Consider the following 21,681-nt stretch of genomic DNA (forward strand, 5'->3'; position numbering starts at 1 on the left):
ATCTTCATCTACTTGGTATTGTTACAGATATTTAGGAGAAATGTATTATCATGTCTCTAGTCTAAAATACTGGAGATGTCTATTGGTATGTATTATAAAATAAATATTGACTGCAGGTATGGGTGTATGGGTATTAGAATTTGAATAGCTTATAATCATAAATTAAAGAAGTAAATTAATCTTTAATCTACGCTAATCCTGGAATCTATCACGGCCACGGCCACCTATATCGAAATTACACAGTCTAGTAAGGTATACTCTTACTCTATGCGTTGCTATAACAACATAACATTCTTTATGTTTGTTTGTTTACACACGACATGTCAAAAGTTGAAAGTAAAGCCGACAACTTATACAAGTTTAGTGTCACACGATTAGTAAATTTTTCGTAGTACAGTATCGCAATTTAATTTTTTATGAACAATGTAATTTCATGACTATTACTATTAGTCTACTAGGTTAATTTTATATCAATATTTGCCAGGTAAACGTAATTACAATTTTGTCCATTATCGTACTTCATTAGCTTAGGTTAGACTTTAATCTTGAGCCTATTGACTTTGCATTTGCAGGATATGTACTTTTACCTTTTACCTTTTACCTCTTCTTTCTTCACCACAATCCTCAGATCGGGGAGTCGTCAAAATTTCTCCTTCATCTTCTTGGCAGCCTTTCAGCTAGCCCAGTGTAGGTGTGTGTAAGTGTGTTCTTGTATGTATTCCTTCGTTGAGTAATAGGGTTTGTTTATAAGGTAGTTTTTTAGTGTCTTTACAAATGTGGTATGATTTGAAATGTTTTTAATTTTTTCTGGCAGAAGATTTATGTATTTAGATCCTGTGTATGTTGGGGTGTTGCTGAATTTTTTTAGTCTGTGTTGTGGCAGGTTTATATTGTTTTTGTGTCTGGTGTTGTGATTATGATAATGTGACCGGAGTGTTGGATTGGATTTTTTTGCTAGGGTTATGGTTTCTAGGATGTATTGTGAGAAAACGGTGGGGATTTTGAGCTGGATGAATAGGGGTCTACAATGTTCCAGATAGTGTGTCCTGCATATCGTCCGTAGTACTTTCTTTTGTAGGATAAAGTAGTTTGTCCATATTGTTTGCAGATGATGATCCCCATGTTGCAATTCCGTAACTCAGGTGAGAAGCAAAAAGCGAGAAGTAGGCTATTCTGGAGGTTTCTTCGTTGGTTATGGTGCGGATTCGTTTGATGCCATAGTGTGTGGTATTAGAGGCCAGTTTTTTACACAGATGTTCGATGTGTTGCTGCCAGGATAAATTTTTATCAACAATTATTCCCAGGAATTTAGTGGTTTCTTGCGTTGTGATACTGATGTTGGTCCAGTCGCTTTGATCTTCTAGGTTGTTGCTTGGTTTGAAATTAATGTGTGTAGTTTTACTGGTATTAAGTTTTAAATTTAGGTTGATGCATATTGTTGTTGCTTGTTCTACTGCTGTGGTTATGAGTTGTTGGTTATTTTTATTTCTATCTGTAGGTATTATTATGGTGGTATCATCTGCAAATAGAATACATTTGAATTCTTTTGATAATTTTTCCGGTACATCATTTATATATATCAGGAGGAAAAGTGGGCCAAGTATGGAGCCTTGAGGAATGCCTTTTGTATTCTGTTTAAGTGGTGATTTGGTTGTTATAATTATGTTGTTCACTTGCTGATCGGTTTCAACATATTGGTACCTATGGTCAAGATAGTTTTTTATTAGTGCCAATGCTTCTCCTTCAATATGTACTTTTTTTAGCTTTTGTATAAGTATATCCCAGTCCAATGAGTCAAACGCTTTTTGAAGGTCTAAGAAAAGTCCCGATGCATTTTTTCTGTCTTCCCAAATACTTGTTATGTCTTCGCAGAGTTCTGCAATTGCGGTATTTGTTCCTCGTTTCTTCCGGAAGCCATGTTGACAGTTTGTGAGTAGGTTGTTTGTTTCTAGGTGATTTATGGTTTGGTCGTATATCTCTCTTTCTAATAGTTTGGAATCAATACTGGAGTTACTGTACTGGATGCTTGCAAGTCGACAACTCGCCAACATATCTATCTCCTTCCTCTTCAGAAATTGCACTAAGGAGTGCCCGGTGTGTGCTTAGTTATTGCCAAGTTAACTCACATCACACTTATCACTAATGTTTGATGAGAATAATAGGTAACTTAATGTTTAATTTAATTATCACATTACTCTTCACTCATTTACACACCTGAAGAAGTATTCAAACTATTGTACATACTTATAAAATAGGCCTTCCTACAATACTAATATCCCACACACTCATAAACAAACATCCCACACTGTGTTTAATTCAACCTCTATGCTAGGTTACCATAGAAGTCGGAGAATTAACAATATAATGTACGTTCACCCTGAGTATTTAGGTACACTTGGATAGCCTAACATTTATGTTTTTTTAGATAAATGACGCTCTATTTTGATTATCGAGTAAAGATAGAAGATATAAGCTCTACTACAACTGCAGTGGAATGGCATCCACAACACCCTTTCTTAGCCATTGCATCCTACAGTATTGAGCAGGGTGGCTGTGTCAATATATGCAATGATCAAGTAAGTTTTAGTTGTTATTTTTTTTTTTTTTTTATGTTAGATGCACATGATGTACATCTAGCAGCCTAAGTTTATGTACATATAAGGGGTAGACTTCCGTATCTGTTGGCAAAAACAACCGATTGAAAATATCGATCGTAAGGCCTATAGGCTATATGTTTGTGCCAACAGGAACAGATACAGAAGTCTACCCCATAAGATTGAACATTATAAACTAACAGGCGATCTACCTATCTCTCAGCAACTCATTCATGTTGTCAAATGGTGGACTATCAACAGTGAACTGAAAAAGTTACCAAAGAAGATGATTCTGTTCTAAACTTTTGAATGTCATTGGCCTTATAAAAACCTGTTTTTATTTGTGTTTATTTTGGTTTGTTTTTCTATGCTATTAAAATGCTTTCGTCATACTGCAGCAAAAACAGCCGTTTTTAATACATGCGTTGCAGGTCTAAAGTAGCATTTTTACTCTCTAGGGAGTAAAAACCAGCTGTTTTAAACAGTTGTAGATTTTGATTGTGGCAATTGTATCGATCAAAATTATCTATCGATTTATTTATTATTTAAGGAGTTAGCCTATTGTTTGTGGATCGTTCGACATGTCGATGGTATAATGTACTGTACCTAACACATCGGTAATAGACAAATTGATTGAATCTTTTAAGCTGACAGCTGCTTATTTGCTTTGGCAGAATTGAAAACAAGCTGGAAGTCGTTTTGAGAGGTTATATTTTCATGAAAATTATTTTGTTTTCTAGCTTAGTTTGTTAATTAATGATGCAATACGATAAATATAGTTTACCACATGAGCTTAAAGTGTCTTATTAAACCTCGCTCATTTTCCGACCTCGGCTTCACCTCGATCATAAAACTTGACCTTGGGTCAAAAAGAGTCACTTTATGCCCTGGTAATGAAATATAGGTACTAGGCCTATTTATGTTTTGTCAAAGGAATAATAAAAACCTTACTTTTTCTTTGTTGTGTTAACTGTTTATTTGACCAGTAAGTACAATTTAATAAAAAAAAATTAGGCCTATGTATAATGCACTTTTATTTGAAGAAAGATGTTATTTTATCAAATTTCCTGTTGTGACAGGGAGAGATAGTGCCAGATGTGCAGCCAGTGTGTGTACCGTCGTGCCAGGCACTGGGACTTGCGTGGCACCCAGTACGCAAGACTCTGGTGGCTGGTTGGGAAGACGGAAGTCTCCGTGTGTGGAATGGAGAGAGAGACTTTGCGGCGATGTCGTCGCCTCACACCACACCCGTCCTGGTGCTCAAATGGAGCAAGATGGGCGGACGGCTGGTCTCTGTGGACGCGGTATATACTTATTACAATTTGCCAAGAAATAACACCATTTATATAAACATATATAAATCTGGAAGATGACTTTTTTGTAGAGAAAAAACAATATTATTAACCACAGATAATATAATAATTAATTTATTCTTTAGAGTTTTTCCACCTCTGTTCACAACAAACTATAAAAGTATGTATGAGGACAATGATGTTAAATAGTCAAGGTTAGAATACTGATGTAGGCCTATTTTAACTTAATAACTGACGTTATTTAGTACAAATCTGCATGAAATAAGTAGGCCCAAGGAATTTTCTATCTGATTTGATTACGGTTTCCATCACCAGAGTGGACTCATGGTGGGTTGGAGACTAGATTCACGTTGTCAGCTGCAGTCAGTCTATCAGCTGGCGTTACCTAGCATTCCTTGCGATGCTGTTTTCCGAGTTTCTCGTCCTGGACCAGACCTGTCGGGATTGGCACGGAGAGCTGTTGCTGGAGATCAGGTAATCCTAACTATTGTTTGTTCACTGTTACAGACCATAAATCAATAACTGAGTAATACTCTCATGAGAAAGAAATTGTAGTAAAACTTCACTTGTTTTCTGTCACATTATTTGCTTTGAATACTTTGCTGAAAGATAAAGTTATCTAGGCTAGTGCTATTGGATTTTTACCATCATATCTATATATCCTATAGTTGAAAGAAAAAAAACTCGCACCTAATGCTAAATTAATATTTCCTGATATTCAAAATTTTACTCAACTATTGTATTTTCAGCACATTGTTGAATAGCACTATCTGGGAAGAACAAAAAGAATAATAATCAACTATATTTTTTATACTATATTACTTCATCACACTAATTTCTAATCAAATCTTAACTCAAGGGGGAAATCAATATTCTTTCTCATTATATAGGCCCACCTACTGAAAAATTAGGGCCTAATAGAAAATGATTGTTTTAAGTCGGGTGCGGAAAAGCGATTAACATGGCATTCCGCTCCGCTTCTAGGAAAACAGTAATATTCAAGAGGAGTCCGCTCTCCGTGTTCCTCTCTCCTTGCTCCACTTCCGCACCTAGGAAAACCCGGTTTTAAGTTGTTGGATACAGTAGAGTCTTATTTACCCAATTTTCCGGTTAATTAACCGTCCATGTTATCTAATCATCCTGCAAACATTGAAGAAACCAGAAATGGTGTAATATACCCAAGTACTCTGACTGTACTCCCTAGCAGGTAAGTCGATACCCTCTCTATACTTGGGAGATATGTGCTAGGCTAGGTACCGTACTCGCAATTGACTATTTCCTAATTATTTAATCGTACACAACATACCACACAAACATAGATCTATGGCTGGGTTGTCGAGAATTGCTTCATCTAATGTTTTACAGTTTTAATAGTGGCATTTTTCCTTTGTTGTTCAGTCCTTTCCATGGAAAACCAATTTCAAGCCTTGAACAAGTTTGAAAACAGAAGCTGCATCAATTGAATTATTTCTAAACATGGTTACAATGGTTTATTTTATTTTTTATAGGCTATTCGTCTTTACATGTAATGCTTATCAGACCTTTCTGATGCCAGATTATAATTGAAACTCAACTGTAGGTAGGCCTGATAAAAATAATTAAAAATAATTTTAAAAAGTATTAAATATGCAGAACTCGTTTTTTACAACTGAAAATATCTAGGCTTTTATTTGTACTTCATTTAAATATCTACACTTTACACACCATGATTACCTACTTGATTACTAACACGGAGATGTTATCTAGATGGCATTGGACATGTTCAGTGCTTGGAGGCCACGCACAGCTGGCAGACATGTGTCTGTACATCAGGACAACTTGGCGCTCTACGTGGCTACTGCCCAAGGTAGACATTTGTGATTTTATATTAGTCTTTAAACGCTTGAGGCATTTTTTATGGATGATATTGGCCTACTCTACTCTCTAACTTTTTGTACATGCCAGGGAACGTGTACCTAACCCCCTTGCACCAAACCATTAGGCTAGTAGATCAAGTAAATTACAACAGATTGTTTTTTTTTTCAAATCTAACTGTTTGTGACTAACTGTTTCAACAAAAGGTTAGTGTAAGATATGTTACTTACTGTTATGGCCATTTATATCAAAATCAGATGTACATTGTAAACAGTAAGATGTATATTGAAGCATTTTTCTTTCAATTATTGAAGGTTACAACCTACATCTAAAATTAGCCTACCATGTTGTTCTTATGGGGGAAATCTGTTATAGGTAATCCAAAAATCTGAAAGTAGATATTTGCCTTGTATGCTATTTTTTAAATCCTACAGGATAAGTTTTTGTTCTTATAAGTTAAGACATGTTGACGCTGTTATGCAGACAATTCTATGCTCAGTTTGACTCAATTAAACTCAATTTGAGTTTTGTTTTATCGATGGAGAATGATATTCATTGTTTGATCGCTAAGGATGTGGGTTGTAAATATTTCAATCCACAATCTTTTTATATTCCAGGAATTGTCTTGTACGTCAATGAAACGGGCAAAGGCCAGGAAGTGTTACAGTTGCCAGGGAGAATTGAGAAATTACTGTACCACGACTCCGAGGACGGCCTGATAGTTGTGGGCCTGGGACTCAACCTCAGTTACTACTCGGCTGAATCCAACGGGACCTTGAGTGAAGTCACAACGGTAAATACAACTTACTGACACAACATACCATGTTGTGTTTCCTCTGTAACCTTACTTCTCTATGGTGGAAATCTTGATTCCTAGTGAGGTCAAAGTTATATGTACATGATAACTGCCTAGAACTGTTTTAAAATTTACGGCTGAACAAACTTCTTGAAAATGTCCTACAAATTTGCATTGTAAAATAGTAATGGTCACCGTATGTGTTTAGGTCAAGTTGAGTGGTAGTGGCAATGTTGTAGTGTGGGCTGGGAACAACACAGTGGCTTGCACTGTCAGTGACACAACAGTAAGATGCTGGGAGCCTCATACAGGGGAGACTTATGTTCTCAGTGCTCAACTACCAGACGTCACAGTACAGACAATCACAAGTCTGGCATACAGTCCCAGTAAAGGTGAGTGACATTGGCAATGTTGTAGTGTGGGCTGGGAACAACACAGTGGCTTGCACTGTCAGTGACACAACAGTAAGATGCTGGGAGCCTCATACAGGGGAGACTTATGTTCTCAGTGCTCAACTACCAGACGTCACAGTACAGACAATCACCAGTCTGGCATACAGTCCCAGTAAAGGTGAGTGGTAGTGGCAATGTTGTAGTGTGGGCTGGGAACAACACAGTGGCTTGCACTGTCAGTGACACAACAGTAAGATGCTGGGAGCCTCATACAGGGGAGACTTATGTTCTCAGTGCTCAACTACCAGACGTCACAGTACAGACAATCACCAGTCTGGCATACAGTCCCAGTAAAGGTGAGTGGTAGTGGCAATGTTGTAGTGTGGGCTGGGAACAACACAGTGGCTTGCACTGTCAGTGACACAACAGTAAGATGCTGGGAGCCTCATACAGGGGAGACTTATGTTCTCAGTGCTCAACTACCAGACGTCACAGTACAGACAATCACCAGTCTGGCATACAGTCCCAGTAAAGGTAAGGGTTATATTTTTGACCATGCTGTATACTGGGATTTTTTTACACTATTTCAGACTAGGATTAGAAGTCGCAGCACTATGACTATAGTCCTTTGGCGATTGGCGGGATTAGAACCCAAGACCTCAAGAGGTCAACACACCACACTCTACCACTAGTTCACTAGACTAGCATGCTCCTGGTAACAATACAGTGGCATGTACAGTAAGGGTCAAAATAGTTGTGGAAGTTAGCATTCCTAACCTAATAAGGATACAAATTTAGGATAATAAAAGTTGTATGGTTAATTACTGCAATTGTCGTTGGTTGGGTGAAGTTTACCCAGATTAGTTCAGGTTTAGGTAGGTAAAGTTATGTTTCATAGCTTAAATCAAATCTAACTGTACCATCAACTCATAACTTAGTTGAACATGCTGTCATTGATAGCAAAATATTCTAATATTTTGAGTATGGTGATAGTCTAAAGTTTTGTGTTACATCTACAGTGCCAGTTTAGACTCTTTCCCATTCAGGTACCCTTGCTATCCTCACAACAAATCCTAAAAACCTTTGTGCTCTTTGGTACATCCTTGACCTTAATTTAAGTACAATACATACATTTTAGACACTATCTTTCAAATTTTATTAGATATTCTCAAACCCAATTAAGTGTTATTTTATAAATCTGAAACTTTTGCATGCTGAAAAACTTATTACAAACATTTATCCTATACTTAACCCTTCCCGGACGGGCGAAATCGTGACATAGGACGGGCAAAAATCATAGGAAAAAATAAAAATTAATTTTCCTTTTTTGTGTTTTATTATACGAATATACATAAAATAAACACAATGGAACACTTCATACTGTCCAAATAATTTTTTACTCGTTTTTATTTGAAAAAAAATTATGCGGATATATCCGCTCCCCGTCCGCAGATGAGTAGAAAAGCTGCGGATATATCCGCCACCCGTCTTTGAAGATATGACTATGACAACGTTAGGTAATAAATAAAGAACAATATGTTGTTGCGTTGTTTATTATATAAAACTGTTTCAAGAAAATAACACTTCAAGAAAAAGTTTAACTACAATTTCAGTTTTCAAAAAGTTACAAAATCATTTTACGGGGTTTTAAGGTGCCTGTAAATAGTCCATTCTTATAAAACAAGAAAAAATAACAATAATTTCAGTTTTCAAAAGGTTACAAAATCATTTTACGGAGTTTACAAGGTGCCTGTAAATAGTCCATTCTTCTAAAAATAGTCTTTTTGGGTGTGGTACACCTCAAAACATGTGTCTGGATGTAAGTACGGTTTTTCGTCACATGTTTTACAAAAGTACACAGTTTCCTTACGAACTTTGTTCTTTGCACAAACATGACATCTGAAGGACCCCTTCGGTGATTTGCCCATAACATGGAGTTTTCCGTTCAGCCGTTGAATATCATTTTTCGGTCGTCCTGGTCGTCTTCATGTAAAATTGCAGGTCTCCTGAACGTAGTCTCTTACTAAATCTTCCACAAGGCTAAGTCTAAACTGTTTGTGAGACATTGCTACTCTGTTGTTGTCTTCTTGCAAGGATTTATATAGAATATAAGAGTTTATAGTAGACACTTCAAGGAGCCAAAAGAAAAGTTTGCGATACCATTTTTTAGTACGCCTCATAAACTGATAACTAGATATCACGTGGTCAGCACGATCAACTCCACCCATGTGTTTTGTGTAATCTAAGACAACATCAGGCTTTAGAACAGGAGGTTTATTTGGCCACTTGCTGGGCTTCTCTGTCATCTCATTCCGGCTTATTTTGTGTTTGGTTGTAAGCATAGTTACCACTCTTTTGTCCTTCCAATAAATAACACCCAAGTCTTTGTTTCTTCGTGCTTCTACATCACCACAATTGAGCGGTTTGCTTAGTGTTGGCATTTCCTTTCTATTATTCATAACCGTTCCCGTAACAAACATATTTTTCTTCAGCAACTCTTTAGCCAGTTCAGGGCTATTGTAGTAACGGTCGACGTATACATGGTGACCAGATGGAGGGTCCAGGGGATCTTTTACTAAAGAATCGCAGAGTTGTAGAACAGTATTTGTTGTTTTCAAAAGCTCATCCTCGTTACCATCACTTTTACCGTAATATGGGCTAAAACTGTAAATATACCCATTCAGAGCATCAGAAAGAACAAACACTTTTAGCCCAAATTTTACAGGCTTGTCGGGGTTGTAAACTCTGAATGAAATCTTGCCCTTGAATGAAATAGTGCTCTCATCCACTGACACATACGAGCTTGGCGTATAGAATAGTTTACATTGCTCTTGAATTGTGTTCACAATATTTCTTATTTTGAGGTCACGTGCGCTTCCCTGTTCATGACTAAAGTGTAATCTCCAAAACAGCATCAAAAACCTATCTCGAGTAAAAACATCGGAAAAAAAGGGCATCTTGTTTACCCAGGACAATGAAAAGTAGTCCTTTATATCAGGCAACGGGTGAAGTCCCATATTCAGTACAACCCCGAGAAGAGCTCGGATCTCTGTGGCTGTTGTATCAGCCCAAACCTTTTGTTTCCTTTGGTTTTGAATAGGCAAACTTTGAGCATATAGGTTGGTTTCATCACAAATCAATTGTATTAGATTACTATGAAAGTAAAGTGAAAAGAAATCAATTGGTTTTGAAGTGAGATCAAATTCTGTAGGCAGATTACGACCGTAATTGCAGTTATAAATAGGAATAGTACTTACAGGTCCACTGTCACTGTCGGTCACAAAAGCATACTCCTTATCCCACTTCATACGAAGGAGTTTAGCTTTAGTTAGATTTGGTTGTTGTGCCTCTGTAGACCTCTTTTTAGATGGATTTTTAGAGTTCTTTGCAAATGACTTTTTGGACGCCATTGTAGATTCATTGGTTGAACTATGAAGGCTTTCTTTTTCCGAGTCAATAAAACTTGAGGCATTCCCAATATCGTCCTCACTAACTTGTTCATCACTAATACTTTCCACTTGAACCACATTACATTCATCTTGAGGAACATCAGTGTCTTTGTCATTTTCGGATACAAAACCATTTACTATATCAATATCATTTCCATCGATATTTGCATTATTTACATCACAACTACGCACAGATATGTTGTCATCTTCGTCCAATTCCATCCCATCAACAGCAACATCACCCTCCGAAAAACTCTTGTTCAATAACTCAATAATATCACCAGAAAAACTAGTACTATTTACGTTATAAGCCATCGTGCATCACTATCTCATTCTGCTAGACAGACAACTGTAACGTTTGGCGCCAACACACAGACAACGTGGTTTTGAGCGCGAAACGTCGTGGGGGGTGTAGGAGAGGTGGTTGGTGTGAGGGAGAAAGGGGCGGCGCGGGAGAGAGGGGCAGCGCGGGAGAGAGGGGCAGCGCGGGAGAGAGGGGCAGCGCCTGAGAGAGGGGGAGTGCGAGAGAGAGCGCAGCCATGGATAGAGCAGGAAAGTGGCGCCTTGGTACCGCGAAACATCTGGTTACTGTTTAAGTACCTGCCAGTCTGTCTGAAAAGAAGGCGGATATAACCGCTTCCCGTCCGGAACATAAAAAACCATAGGCTGATATATCCGTCACCCGTCCTTAATCGCTAATGACTTATGTGGATATATCCGTCACCCGTCCGGGAAGGGTTAATATTTCTTTATGAAATAGCAACTATACGAATGTAGGTATTTTAAGCCAAGTGTGTATGGAGATGAGTGTAGGCTGAGTGGCGTGATCTAGTTGTCTTGTTACTGACTAAGGCCGACATGTTCCTTGGACACAGCTGTTAATTAATAGCCTATTCAGCCATTGGCAACTAAGGTACCATACCTACAAGTAAAATTCGAACCACATTTTTGCCATGTAATTAACGAATTGGTCTAATTATCAGGATAGTACCGCGGATAGTCGTGGTACTCACTAGTGTGGACGTTAAACCACACCAGGGAGTATCATATCCACAATTCGTGACCTCTGATTATCTGGATTACAGGATGACTCCACCTTATGAGTCACTAAATTAATGAAAATAGAACTAATTTAAGTTATTTCCGCAGGTGTTCTCTGTGGTTGCACTACGGCTGGTAACATAGTGTTCTGGCGCTACTCAGCCGGGGGATGGGACCCACTGAGTCCTGCCAAGGTGGCCGGAGTAGCCAAGCTGTGTGCGTGGGGTGGGGGCGGAACCTTGCTGGCCGTCAATACTTCTGCAAACACCTACATCATGAAGGAACACAACCTGTGCGCAGCGTACCATCGAGGGGTAAGATTGCTGTATCACTGTTTTACACATCTGGGCCTCGAGGGTTGCGGCATTATCACTTAGTTAAAATCCATTGGTGATTGGTGGGATTTGAACCCGGGACCTCAGAGATAGAAGTCCTGCACTCTAACACCAGACCAGCTTATTCCTCAGTTTACTGACGGCCAGCTTGGGAACCTTGTATATTTTACTTGCTAAAAATAGGCCTAACAGAGGATAGGTTTGACCATTGATGTGTAAATACACAGATAAATAAATAAGTGAAATGAAAATCCTTTATTTCATATTTTATTTTTAGGGCCACATAGCCCTTTCTTACACTTAACCTGCATACATATATAAATAAATATAAAATATAATAGGTACACAATTTAATAGAACACTATATTATTTACACGAAATCAATAATCAATACTTTTGAAAACAAAAACACAATGTCTAACAAAATCTCCCAAACACTCAGTCAGCAATTACGCAAGTGCCAAAACAGTCCTAGGACACACCAGCAGCTGAGGCCATACGCTCTAAGTACAATTTTTTCAGTGCCACCAAGAACCGAGGACGATTATCAAATCAAGCATTTTAATGGATAAAGGTAGGTTGTGCTAAAGACGGCAGGCAGTTACAACAAAGGCCCTGTTATTATGCTGTACTCCTATGATGAGGTATGCGCAACATGAAAGATGCAGTGCGCTACATAAGTATATGCATAAATAGTTTTGAAGAGCTATAGGGTACAGCTAGTTTACCTGAGAAAATTAGGGGAGTCAAGGAACTAAATTACAAAATAAAATATCACAACTCATAAAACTTTTTTTCCTTACATACAACTTTTACAGCATATAGATTAAAACCTATTTTTAATTTATTTTTCTCTTTAATTCATTATCTGATAATGTCCTATATCAGGGCGAAATATTAATATTATGTGTTTTAAATTCTATTATCTTTTATTTGTGTGTCTATTTTGCGACTGGACTCTAATTTTCTCATATAAGCCAGCTAAACTCTTATCACTTAACATTAATTGTTATGCGTTTACATAGTCTATGTCTGTATATAGATAGACTATGTACCTATATAGACTTACTCATATCTATATCACATAATATAAAAATAAAAACCTATACATGATATATATGTACATACAAACATTTTGAATAAGAGTGTTTTTTGTCTCTAGTCTCTATGGACATCAAAATGAAAAAAGTTAATTGGTCCGGGGCCTAGGTCTTTCCATGCCGCCCCCACCTACAGTATTAGCTACTTCCCTATAGAGAAATTTGCTGAAAAAAAACACAAAACATAAATAGGGTAGACCAATATGTTTATTTATTAAATTGTTTACAGGGTCGCCTACTCAGGTATTTGTTTTAACCAAACAGAATTAGAACAGGGTTCTATCTTCCATTCTGCCTGGCGGGGTACGGCCCTTGAGGGAACCATTCCGGCATTTGCCTAAGTGAGGAAAGAAACCGTACAAACTTTCCTCAGAATGGCCGACCTGATAGTCAGACCTCCCGAATGTGAAATGGCATGATGCCACCTCACTCGGTCAGATTAATAACATTACAAAGATACTTACCTAATTCTAGATACATAAGTTACCTTATACTAGATACATAAAATGTTTAAGACACTTAACGCTAAAAGTCCGTCCTAAATCATATTTTACATTTTCTTCCTCCGCATCCCTGAATGCTTTGATGTCCTGTGTTTTCCGCTGCAACTCATCCTCAGGCAAAAATTTAGTTGCTATCTCTTCGGCGTTCTATTCCTCTTGAAGTTCTCAGATGTTCCATTATGTGCCTTAATTTTCTTCTATACATGTTTCTTCTGATTTCTTCAATATTTTGCTAGAAGAACTCTTTTGTCCTCTCAATACTATTTGTTCTGAAGAACATCAAGTTGCGAGTATAACATCAGTAGGCCTACTATAAACTCCCAGGTTTTCCCGGAATCTTCCTTTAGTTGCATTTTAGCTGTAGGTACTCTGCAAGATTTCTTTTTGGAGCAATGGGATCTGCCAATGGACAAACTTTGTCATGTATTCCACAGAATTGCTTTGCTTGATCTTACTCTTAAGAATCCACTCTGATCACATGAAGTTACCCAAATTTGACTCAAAAATCCAACAGCACCCATTTAGATTTTTGTCAGAAATTTAATTTCAGACTTGAATTGTTTCCATAGAAATAAGTATTTATGACTTGTTTCTTGGTTTGTTTACTTTTAAGTTTTAACTTCTCTTGTTGTACAGTAATGTTAAAATGTACACTCCACATGTGTGTTATAGGCTACAATATTAAATTTGAAATGAGTGCAAAAGAGATATAGATTGATATAATTAAAGGTGCAATTAGTTAAATCTGGTTGATGCTTTTTCATCTGAGTTTTCCTAAAATTAAAATTAGCAACCAATTATAAAATATTGGGCTTTAAGTTTGTTTTATTAATTATGTTTTTTTCTGTAATTCAAGGCTTTTTTAAATACATTAACAACACTTTGCCAAACAAATTAGATATAAAAAAAAATGTTAATTTACAGTCCAATTTTATTGAGCACACATTGTAATTTCTTACAATGTAATATGAAATATTTTATTGTTGATAAGCTTTCTAAGATTGGAAAGACACATTTTATTTTTGAATGATTTGATTTAGATAGATATATAGTACCTACTTCCAAAAAGAAAAAGAATTACAAGTAAACAAGTGGAAGAATGTTTGTGCTAAAAGTGAATGTTGCATTATTTGCATTCATATTTATAATCCCCCTCCCAATCTTAGCTCTGCCATTTTGAAACTGAATGCATTGTTTCTAGACAAAACTTCAATTTATAACGTTGTTTCTGTACTCTTAACAACAAACTTGCGGCGTTTTCAATTGTGACAATGAGCACCACTGAGCACATCGAAACTCCCTCTGTGACCGCTAAACGGTCATTGAGAAGGCAAACATGTCTCTACTAGAAAGTGTGCAATCAGCACAGATTGGACAAGGATCAGGCAGAAACGACCCTTACTTCCTGAATAGCCCTCTTATTTTAAATAGTCCATAGATTGATTGAGCGCTGCTCAAGGAAATCAGTGCTAAGTAACATGTGGTTGTATGTTTCAGTTATCAGTGGTACAAGTGTCTGCGTCACAGCTGACTGTCCAGTCTGGTTCAGACACAGCTGATCTCAACACAGACCTGCAGGTGTTTGGTGTCTGTTTGTCTAGAGACAATGCAGCTGTTTGGAGCAGCAAAACTGTGGCTGTTTATGTTATCAATCCTGTCTCTGCCATCAATGCTATGGGTGAGAAAGATTTATAGTATGCAATGGAAATAATATTTTTCAAACATGAATAAATGTGATTTCAAGTTAGTCTCATTATATCCAAGAAAATATCAGATTTAATTGGCAGATATCAGGATCGATTGGCATACGTCTGGCATGTTCAGTAGACGCTGGCCTTGTTTGTAAGACGCCAGGCTTATTCAAAAGATATCAGGGGCTTTCAGCAGACGTCGGGAGCAATTGGTAGATATTTCAAAAACTCCGACAAATAAAATATTCACCTCGAAGATTGGGAAAATATTTTATCCCCTGAATCTCTAGGTCTTGATCAACTCTAGACTGGTTTTTCCAGGGTCATTCAACTGTGAGGTGGAGTCAGCAGTTATGTACGAGCAGAGCCTGGTGACCTTGAGTGATGCCAAGCTACAAGTCCGCACACTTCAGGGAACTGTCAAACAGACACTAGACACCGAGGGACAACCTATCACCGTCAGCTTGACCAATCACTACCTGGCTGTGGCCACCATCAGTGGCTATATTCATCTGTGGGACGTCTCACGCAGGTAATTGTTCAAGGGATTCCCTGGTTTGAGCTTTGACCAGACCCCAACATCTCTTTCTATCTGTATACTGTTTATTTCCTCCAACATTTGCCATTTAACTTCTTTCTTTTCCACGTCCCTTTTCACCTCATCTACCGAACCTCTTTCAAGTCTTCCCCTTAATCTCCTTCCTTTATCATCGCCAACTATATTATGTTTGGTATGTTCAATTCCCACATTCTTTCTAGTCTGGTTTATCTACTCTCTCATAAGCTTTATTCAACTAACTCTCTCCTAATGGCTAATCTCTTCATTGAGGGGTTGTATAAGAGTGCCTGGTAAGGATGAAAAAAAGAAAAACTTGAAGAGAAGAAACTAAGAAAGACTACAAAAGACTCTGTTCTTAGTAGGAAAACTGTTCAGGGAAGCAGCCTGGTGAACATAAGTCTCCAGCTAAAACCAATGGTAGAGAAGCTGCAAGATTCAGCCAACCACCTCTCTAATCTTTTAACTCCTGACTCTATCCCTTATTTTCCACTTACCCCTAAAAAAAAAACCCCAATTTTGCCCTACTCTCTTTCATTCCATACTTCCGTCTCATACACAACTAATGGCTGGTGTGTCTAACTCGAGTCCAAACTCAACAAATTCCTGCTGTATAATTATATCGTAATGTGTTTTTAAACCTGTCATATTTGTCTTGTTGTTAAATAAGAAAATTCTATTTCGTTTTCAGAGAGGCAAAGCTACATGGAAGAGCCAAAGACTTAGCTGACAGCATATCAGACTTTGCCGAAGTCATTTGTGCAAGAGCAAATGCTAATGGAACAAGGTAATAATTGTATTTTTTTATTGCAGTGCATTTTCTCTGATGTCATTCATATGAAGAGTAATAAATTGTTGTAAATTTTCTGATAATGGCTGCTCAATGGAAAGAATTTGAAATAATTGAAAATTACTTTGTTTCACAGCAGGGTCCTTGATAAAAGTTTCATAAAAATACTGTGTCCCTCCTTTTGCACAACACCTATTAATCATTGAGTCTGCAACTATTCATTTTTTATCTATGAAAAATACATTAAACTTGTATTAATTATAGTCAGTTAATTTTTTTTCTGATAACTGAAAATTAGTCAAGGTTTGGTGTGTTATCAAGGTTAGCCTATAGTTTAGTTTAAAATATGTGAAACATTCTTGAGATATGTATAGTTTCTGTTCTGTGAATTCTCTGGCCTACCTGTACTTCTTTTTATGGCATCTCTTTAATCTATCAATCAAAATCCTGGCTAAGAGTATTTTCTTGTACAAAACCGTGATTGATTTTATCCATCTCCCCTATCTTTTTTACTTAGAAAAAGAGTTTATGTATTTTGTACTGCTTTTTCTACCCAAAACTGCTCCTTCATAAAAGATTCTTCCCTAATTCTGTCCTTGATGTAGTGTTTCAATAGACAATATTCTTATGAGATGTTTATACTGTGTTTGCTGTACAGAGTTGCTCTAAGTGTAGCGGGCTCCAATCTGCTTCCTCTCCCTCAAGTCTATGTTTGGGATATGGAGTCTGACACAATACTCAGTCATAGTTTTGGTCCTCAAGATATGTAAGTTGAGTTTACTATGAAATAAGTTATGATTAGTTAAAAACCTAACTAATTAAAATTATATATCGGGCACCGTGCCTAGATTTAGCATCCCTTTAGCCACATTTACACAAAGCTGTTAGGTGGGCAGGTAACCTAACTCAGATGACATTCGAGGCAGGTAATCTGCCGGCCTATAGGCCTTGTTTAAACATGGCTTTTCTGAGCTGTAGTCTTTAATAATATGTTGTTTGAACAGTTCCTTCTTGTTCTGTATTGGCATACCATTCTGTATTGTTCCTTGCTTTGCTTTATACCTTACCCTCACACAGGCCTGAGACACATGTAGATGGGAAAGTTCATAGTATAAAGAGGCAGCCAAAACCTCTAAAAAAATCATCATCTTAATAAAAAATTATTCAGATCTGTAGTGCATATTTGTAATTTTTACTTCCTAACAACTTCGCAAAAACATACTGCCTGAATTGACACCTCCTATCAAAACATTTTCTACCAAAATTTCACAATATGCAACTATATACATTACAACCAATGCTTTATACAAACATTAAACGATTAAACCTGTATTTTTGTATTTACTTAGACTTAAAATTGTGAGACAATGATTTTAAAACTTGAGTATCAAGTTGTAATGAATTAACAAATTTTATTTTTTAAAAGGGAAGTGTCGAGGTTTGTTGTCAACTTGTTCTGGGATTGGGAGGAACCTCGACTTTTGGTGTGTGAGACCAGACGACCCCCGGGACAGACTCAGGTCAACAATGTGCTGAGAAAAGTAGCCAATCCTCTGGTCAGCAACAATGTGAGTCGTCAAACTTAATAGACTGTCAGAAACTAAAGCGCAAGGAATTTGAGAGTTAAAGTGTATCGATAGTGTGGTGGTTAGTGTCTCAGACCTCAGTGCAAGGGGGAGGAGGGTTGATCCCTGACACAAAGGTTTGATGAGTTTACTTAAAAAAAAAACACTTTGCGTTTTTGAAGCGTTTGTGATTCCTACAAAATTCCACTAGTTACACCCTCACTAACAAATCTTTATGGAAAACGGATCAAACAAATTGACTTATTTCTACAGGACAGCAAGCAAGACTTTTTTACCCCAGGTTCGGTCAAAAATTTTGGGTCGGGCCAAATTGGTTTGCTTTGGTTAATAAATATTAACTGTAATAATACAATCAATCTATACATAATAATGCTCTTGATCTCCCCCATTAATATCGACAACATCTTCTGCGATTTTGACAAAGTCATTAACATTTTACGCAGCCTTCTGAGGTATTGGCAAAATTGTAAACATCTTCTGTGGTCACGGGAAAATAATGATGGATGTCTTCCTTTGCCACGGGGAAATCTAGAACATCTTTTGTGGTCGCCTAAAATCATGAACATATTCCGCAGTTTTAACAAAATCGTGAACATCTTCTGCGGTTTTAAGCAATAAATTTGTCATTGTTCGTTTGTCCAGGTGTTGGTGAGCCTGATAGCGTCCAGTGAGCATGGTTTGTTGTTACAAGACTCTCGAACAACGGACCAAGAGTTTGTCTCTCTTTTGGCTGTGGACACTCCCAACTACATCGTCTTGAGCAAACCGACCAATCAACAGGTGGGTAAACAGGCAAACTCACTGCAAACATGTTCATTAAACCAACATTTTTTCTACAATATACATTATTATTACTATTCAATATTGTTTGGACAAATTATCGTTGTAGATTAAGATTAATGATAATTATTATGTTGGGCTCCTGTGAAAGTTTTGTTCCATCCAATTTTCTTTAAATATAAGATTTGGGTTTGGATCATATCAATTAAATTGGCGAGCAAGATATAAATGCCCACATCTGCCACTTGTGTTATTTTGTACAGTCATTTGCTTAACAATTATTTGCTGATGGATTGATTTAATTTTCATTTTCAATACCACTAGCACCTGTCTAGTGACTTGGCTCTCAGTGTTGTTGGAACTGTTGGAAGCCTTCGCCAGAAATAATTGGAAACTGTAAAGATAACTATTTTAACTTACCCAATTCAATGGACAAGTTTTAAATGTGTTTTTTCTTATCATAAAAAAATTGTCTTCTCTATTATTAGAAAAAAATAGCTAAAGACTAAAAAGTCTTATTGTTCATTTCAATCAAAAAAAAAATTTCATGTTAAACCTGCTTTATTTTGTAGCTTTACTACATTATAAGAAGTTGAAAATATACCCTTTTACTTCAAACATAAATCGTTCAATCATTTTCAAACCTTATGAACTTTCAAATAGTATGATTCACAATTGATTGTTTATTTTCCAGAATATATCAGTTGAGAAGATTCTGATGCGAGACTTCGAAGGACTGGAGAACTGTGATGCGGCCACTAGGAGCGCTGTCATCAAGTTTAGCTTCAGTCTCATCATTGGCGACATTGATCATGCATTCAAAGCCATCCACAACATACACAGGTAACAATAATAGCTTGAAGCAGACAATAAGAATAATAATAAGAATTACCATTGATAATTATTCCATTGATCTTTTTACAAAGAAGTAGGGCACGTCATATACATTACAAAATAATCATCTAAAAACAATCAAATTTCTGATACATCAAAATATTACATAACATATTGGCATAATAACTTATTGTATTTAAAATTAAACATCAAAATTACACTTGATAAAGTCACTTAGGCTGTAAAATGGATTTTGAATTAGCCAATTATAAATTATATTTAAAAAATATCATAATCAACAAATTTTGCACTGTCAGGTAGTTCATTAAAAAAGCGAATTGAGTTGATTTTGAAGGAGTCACCTGTTTTAGCCAGTCTATGAGGTTTCATGCTGAGCTTGCCTCCACCCCTAGTGTCCACTCATGAGTGTCAGATCTAAGGGGGAAAGAATGCAAGTTAATGTAAGTTAACTACAAAAGTTTTGTAGGCCTAAGGTTTTTTTTTTAAAGAGGTTGGCGGCCTCTTTAAACCTTGCATTTGCCTGTCCACATAGACTAACTGCCCGTGCGTGGAACGTATACAGCAAAGCAAGGAGTGAGCCGGTACAGTACAAAGGTGAACTGTACTGATAAAATGTTTTCGGCAGTGACCAGGATCCGAACCCACGACATCGCTGCCTTGGGCCCGAAGCCCACAACGCTACCGACTCACTATTCTGGTTTGTAATGTATAGCTCTGTAATTCACGCGTACACTGCAACGAGGCTCCCCCTCACTTACAGTCATCATTTGTGAACACAATGGAACCATTTGCAGCTCTGTAGCTGATGTGTATACTTTGCTGCATGTTTTTGAACATTACTGAAAATACCGCCGCATGCGAGATAAGGTCGGGGATAAGTTTTTTTTGACCACAAGAAACACATCTGATGCCGACAGTCATCGCCAGATGACTGAAGGTTATAGCCTTAGTACAATGAGCGAGTGTAAATACGTAAATGGGTTAGGCAGTTAAAAGTATCTCTGAAAATCCTTTTCTTTTGTGGTCTTTTGTGAGAAGTTTGGGTACCTACCAAAAACACAACTTCGTCTAAAATTAACATTTTCATGGCCCTTTTAAACTCTCTAACCTATTTCTGCACTTTACTCTCGCTCATTGCACTTTGATATGGTTCTTGTGATGAAATAATTCAGGTATTGTTGTTGATGGTTGCAGTGTGCCTGTGTGGACCAACTTGGCGCGCATGTGTGTGAAGGCCCGTCGTCTGGACGTGGCACGAGTGTGTCTGGGCAACATGAAGGATGCTAGGGGAGTGGCTGCACTGCGCCAAGCTGAAATACATCCTGAGATACAAGCTCGGGTAGCTATGTTGGCTGTACATCTGGGAATGTTGGTGAGTTTAAACTTCTATGTTTGTTTTCAATTAAATACTGGTCTGCAGGCCCAAATTGTTAGTTTCGCACATGTCTTCTATGCCATTATCAAACATCATTCTTCTTGAAAGAAAATTAACAGCTGTTGCTTTCTTGACGAGACAGATTTAAAAAGACATAATTAATACAATAACAGTCTGTTCCCGCCTGTTACTGCATGTTGACGAAAACCGCAATAAATAGGTCTATTTCAGTTTCAATACGATTGTAACCTCTTGATCTTTGAGAAAGCCAACAGCTGCAGATATAACGTTTTTGTATCATCTACCAAAAGAAATATTTATATAAAATATTAGGTCCTAAAAAAAAACTTAAACTGTTTCTGTTTCTAATTGATAGAGCATATTACTCATTTGAAGAGTTTTACAAGATGTAATTACATTAATTAAATTTCCCTGTTTTATTTAGCTTAGGTTATTAAACCGAGTATTTTTAGCGAATTTCCCTATAGGGAAGTAGCTATTACCGTAGGTGGCACGGTAAGACCTAGACCCGGGACCGATTTACTTTTTCATTTTGATGTCCCCAGAGGCCAAAAACACCATTCGTTCAAATTTTTATATATGTATATATATATATAGACTTATATATATATATATATATATACGTCTGTGAACGCGATAACTTGAGTAAT

At 37.1% G+C, this 21,681-nt stretch overlaps 1 protein-coding gene across 1 annotated transcript in view; it reads left to right on the forward strand.

Moving 5' to 3' along the window:
* Positions 1-418: 418 nt before the first annotated feature.
* LOC129000444 (intraflagellar transport protein 140 homolog) overlaps positions 419-21,681 on the forward strand; it is a 36,288-nt gene continuing 15,025 nt past the window's right edge. The window contains exons 1-18 of the mRNA XM_054427408.1: positions 419-484; positions 2,426-2,576; positions 3,674-3,898; positions 4,223-4,381; positions 5,654-5,753; positions 6,379-6,554; positions 6,766-6,943; positions 6,975-7,127; positions 7,244-7,483; positions 11,548-11,753; positions 14,875-15,055; positions 15,390-15,600; positions 16,316-16,411; positions 17,073-17,180; positions 17,841-17,982; positions 18,643-18,780; positions 19,475-19,623; positions 20,830-21,007. Of these exons, the coding sequence (XP_054283383.1) occupies positions 2,430-2,576; positions 3,674-3,898; positions 4,223-4,381; positions 5,654-5,753; positions 6,379-6,554; positions 6,766-6,943; positions 6,975-7,127; positions 7,244-7,483; positions 11,548-11,753; positions 14,875-15,055; positions 15,390-15,600; positions 16,316-16,411; positions 17,073-17,180; positions 17,841-17,982; positions 18,643-18,780; positions 19,475-19,623; positions 20,830-21,007 (2,787 nt within the window). The 5' untranslated portion in view covers positions 419-484; positions 2,426-2,429. The remainder of the gene's footprint in view (positions 485-2,425; positions 2,577-3,673; positions 3,899-4,222; positions 4,382-5,653; positions 5,754-6,378; positions 6,555-6,765; positions 6,944-6,974; positions 7,128-7,243; positions 7,484-11,547; positions 11,754-14,874; positions 15,056-15,389; positions 15,601-16,315; positions 16,412-17,072; positions 17,181-17,840; positions 17,983-18,642; positions 18,781-19,474; positions 19,624-20,829; positions 21,008-21,681) is intronic.

The sequence above is a fragment of the Macrosteles quadrilineatus genome, unplaced genomic scaffold (assembly GCF_028750875.1).
Source record: "Macrosteles quadrilineatus isolate MER2022 unplaced genomic scaffold, UCM_ALF_1.0 Scaffold_8__2_contigs__length_117827958, whole genome shotgun sequence".
Taxonomy (NCBI): Eukaryota; Metazoa; Arthropoda; class Insecta; order Hemiptera; family Cicadellidae; genus Macrosteles; species Macrosteles quadrilineatus.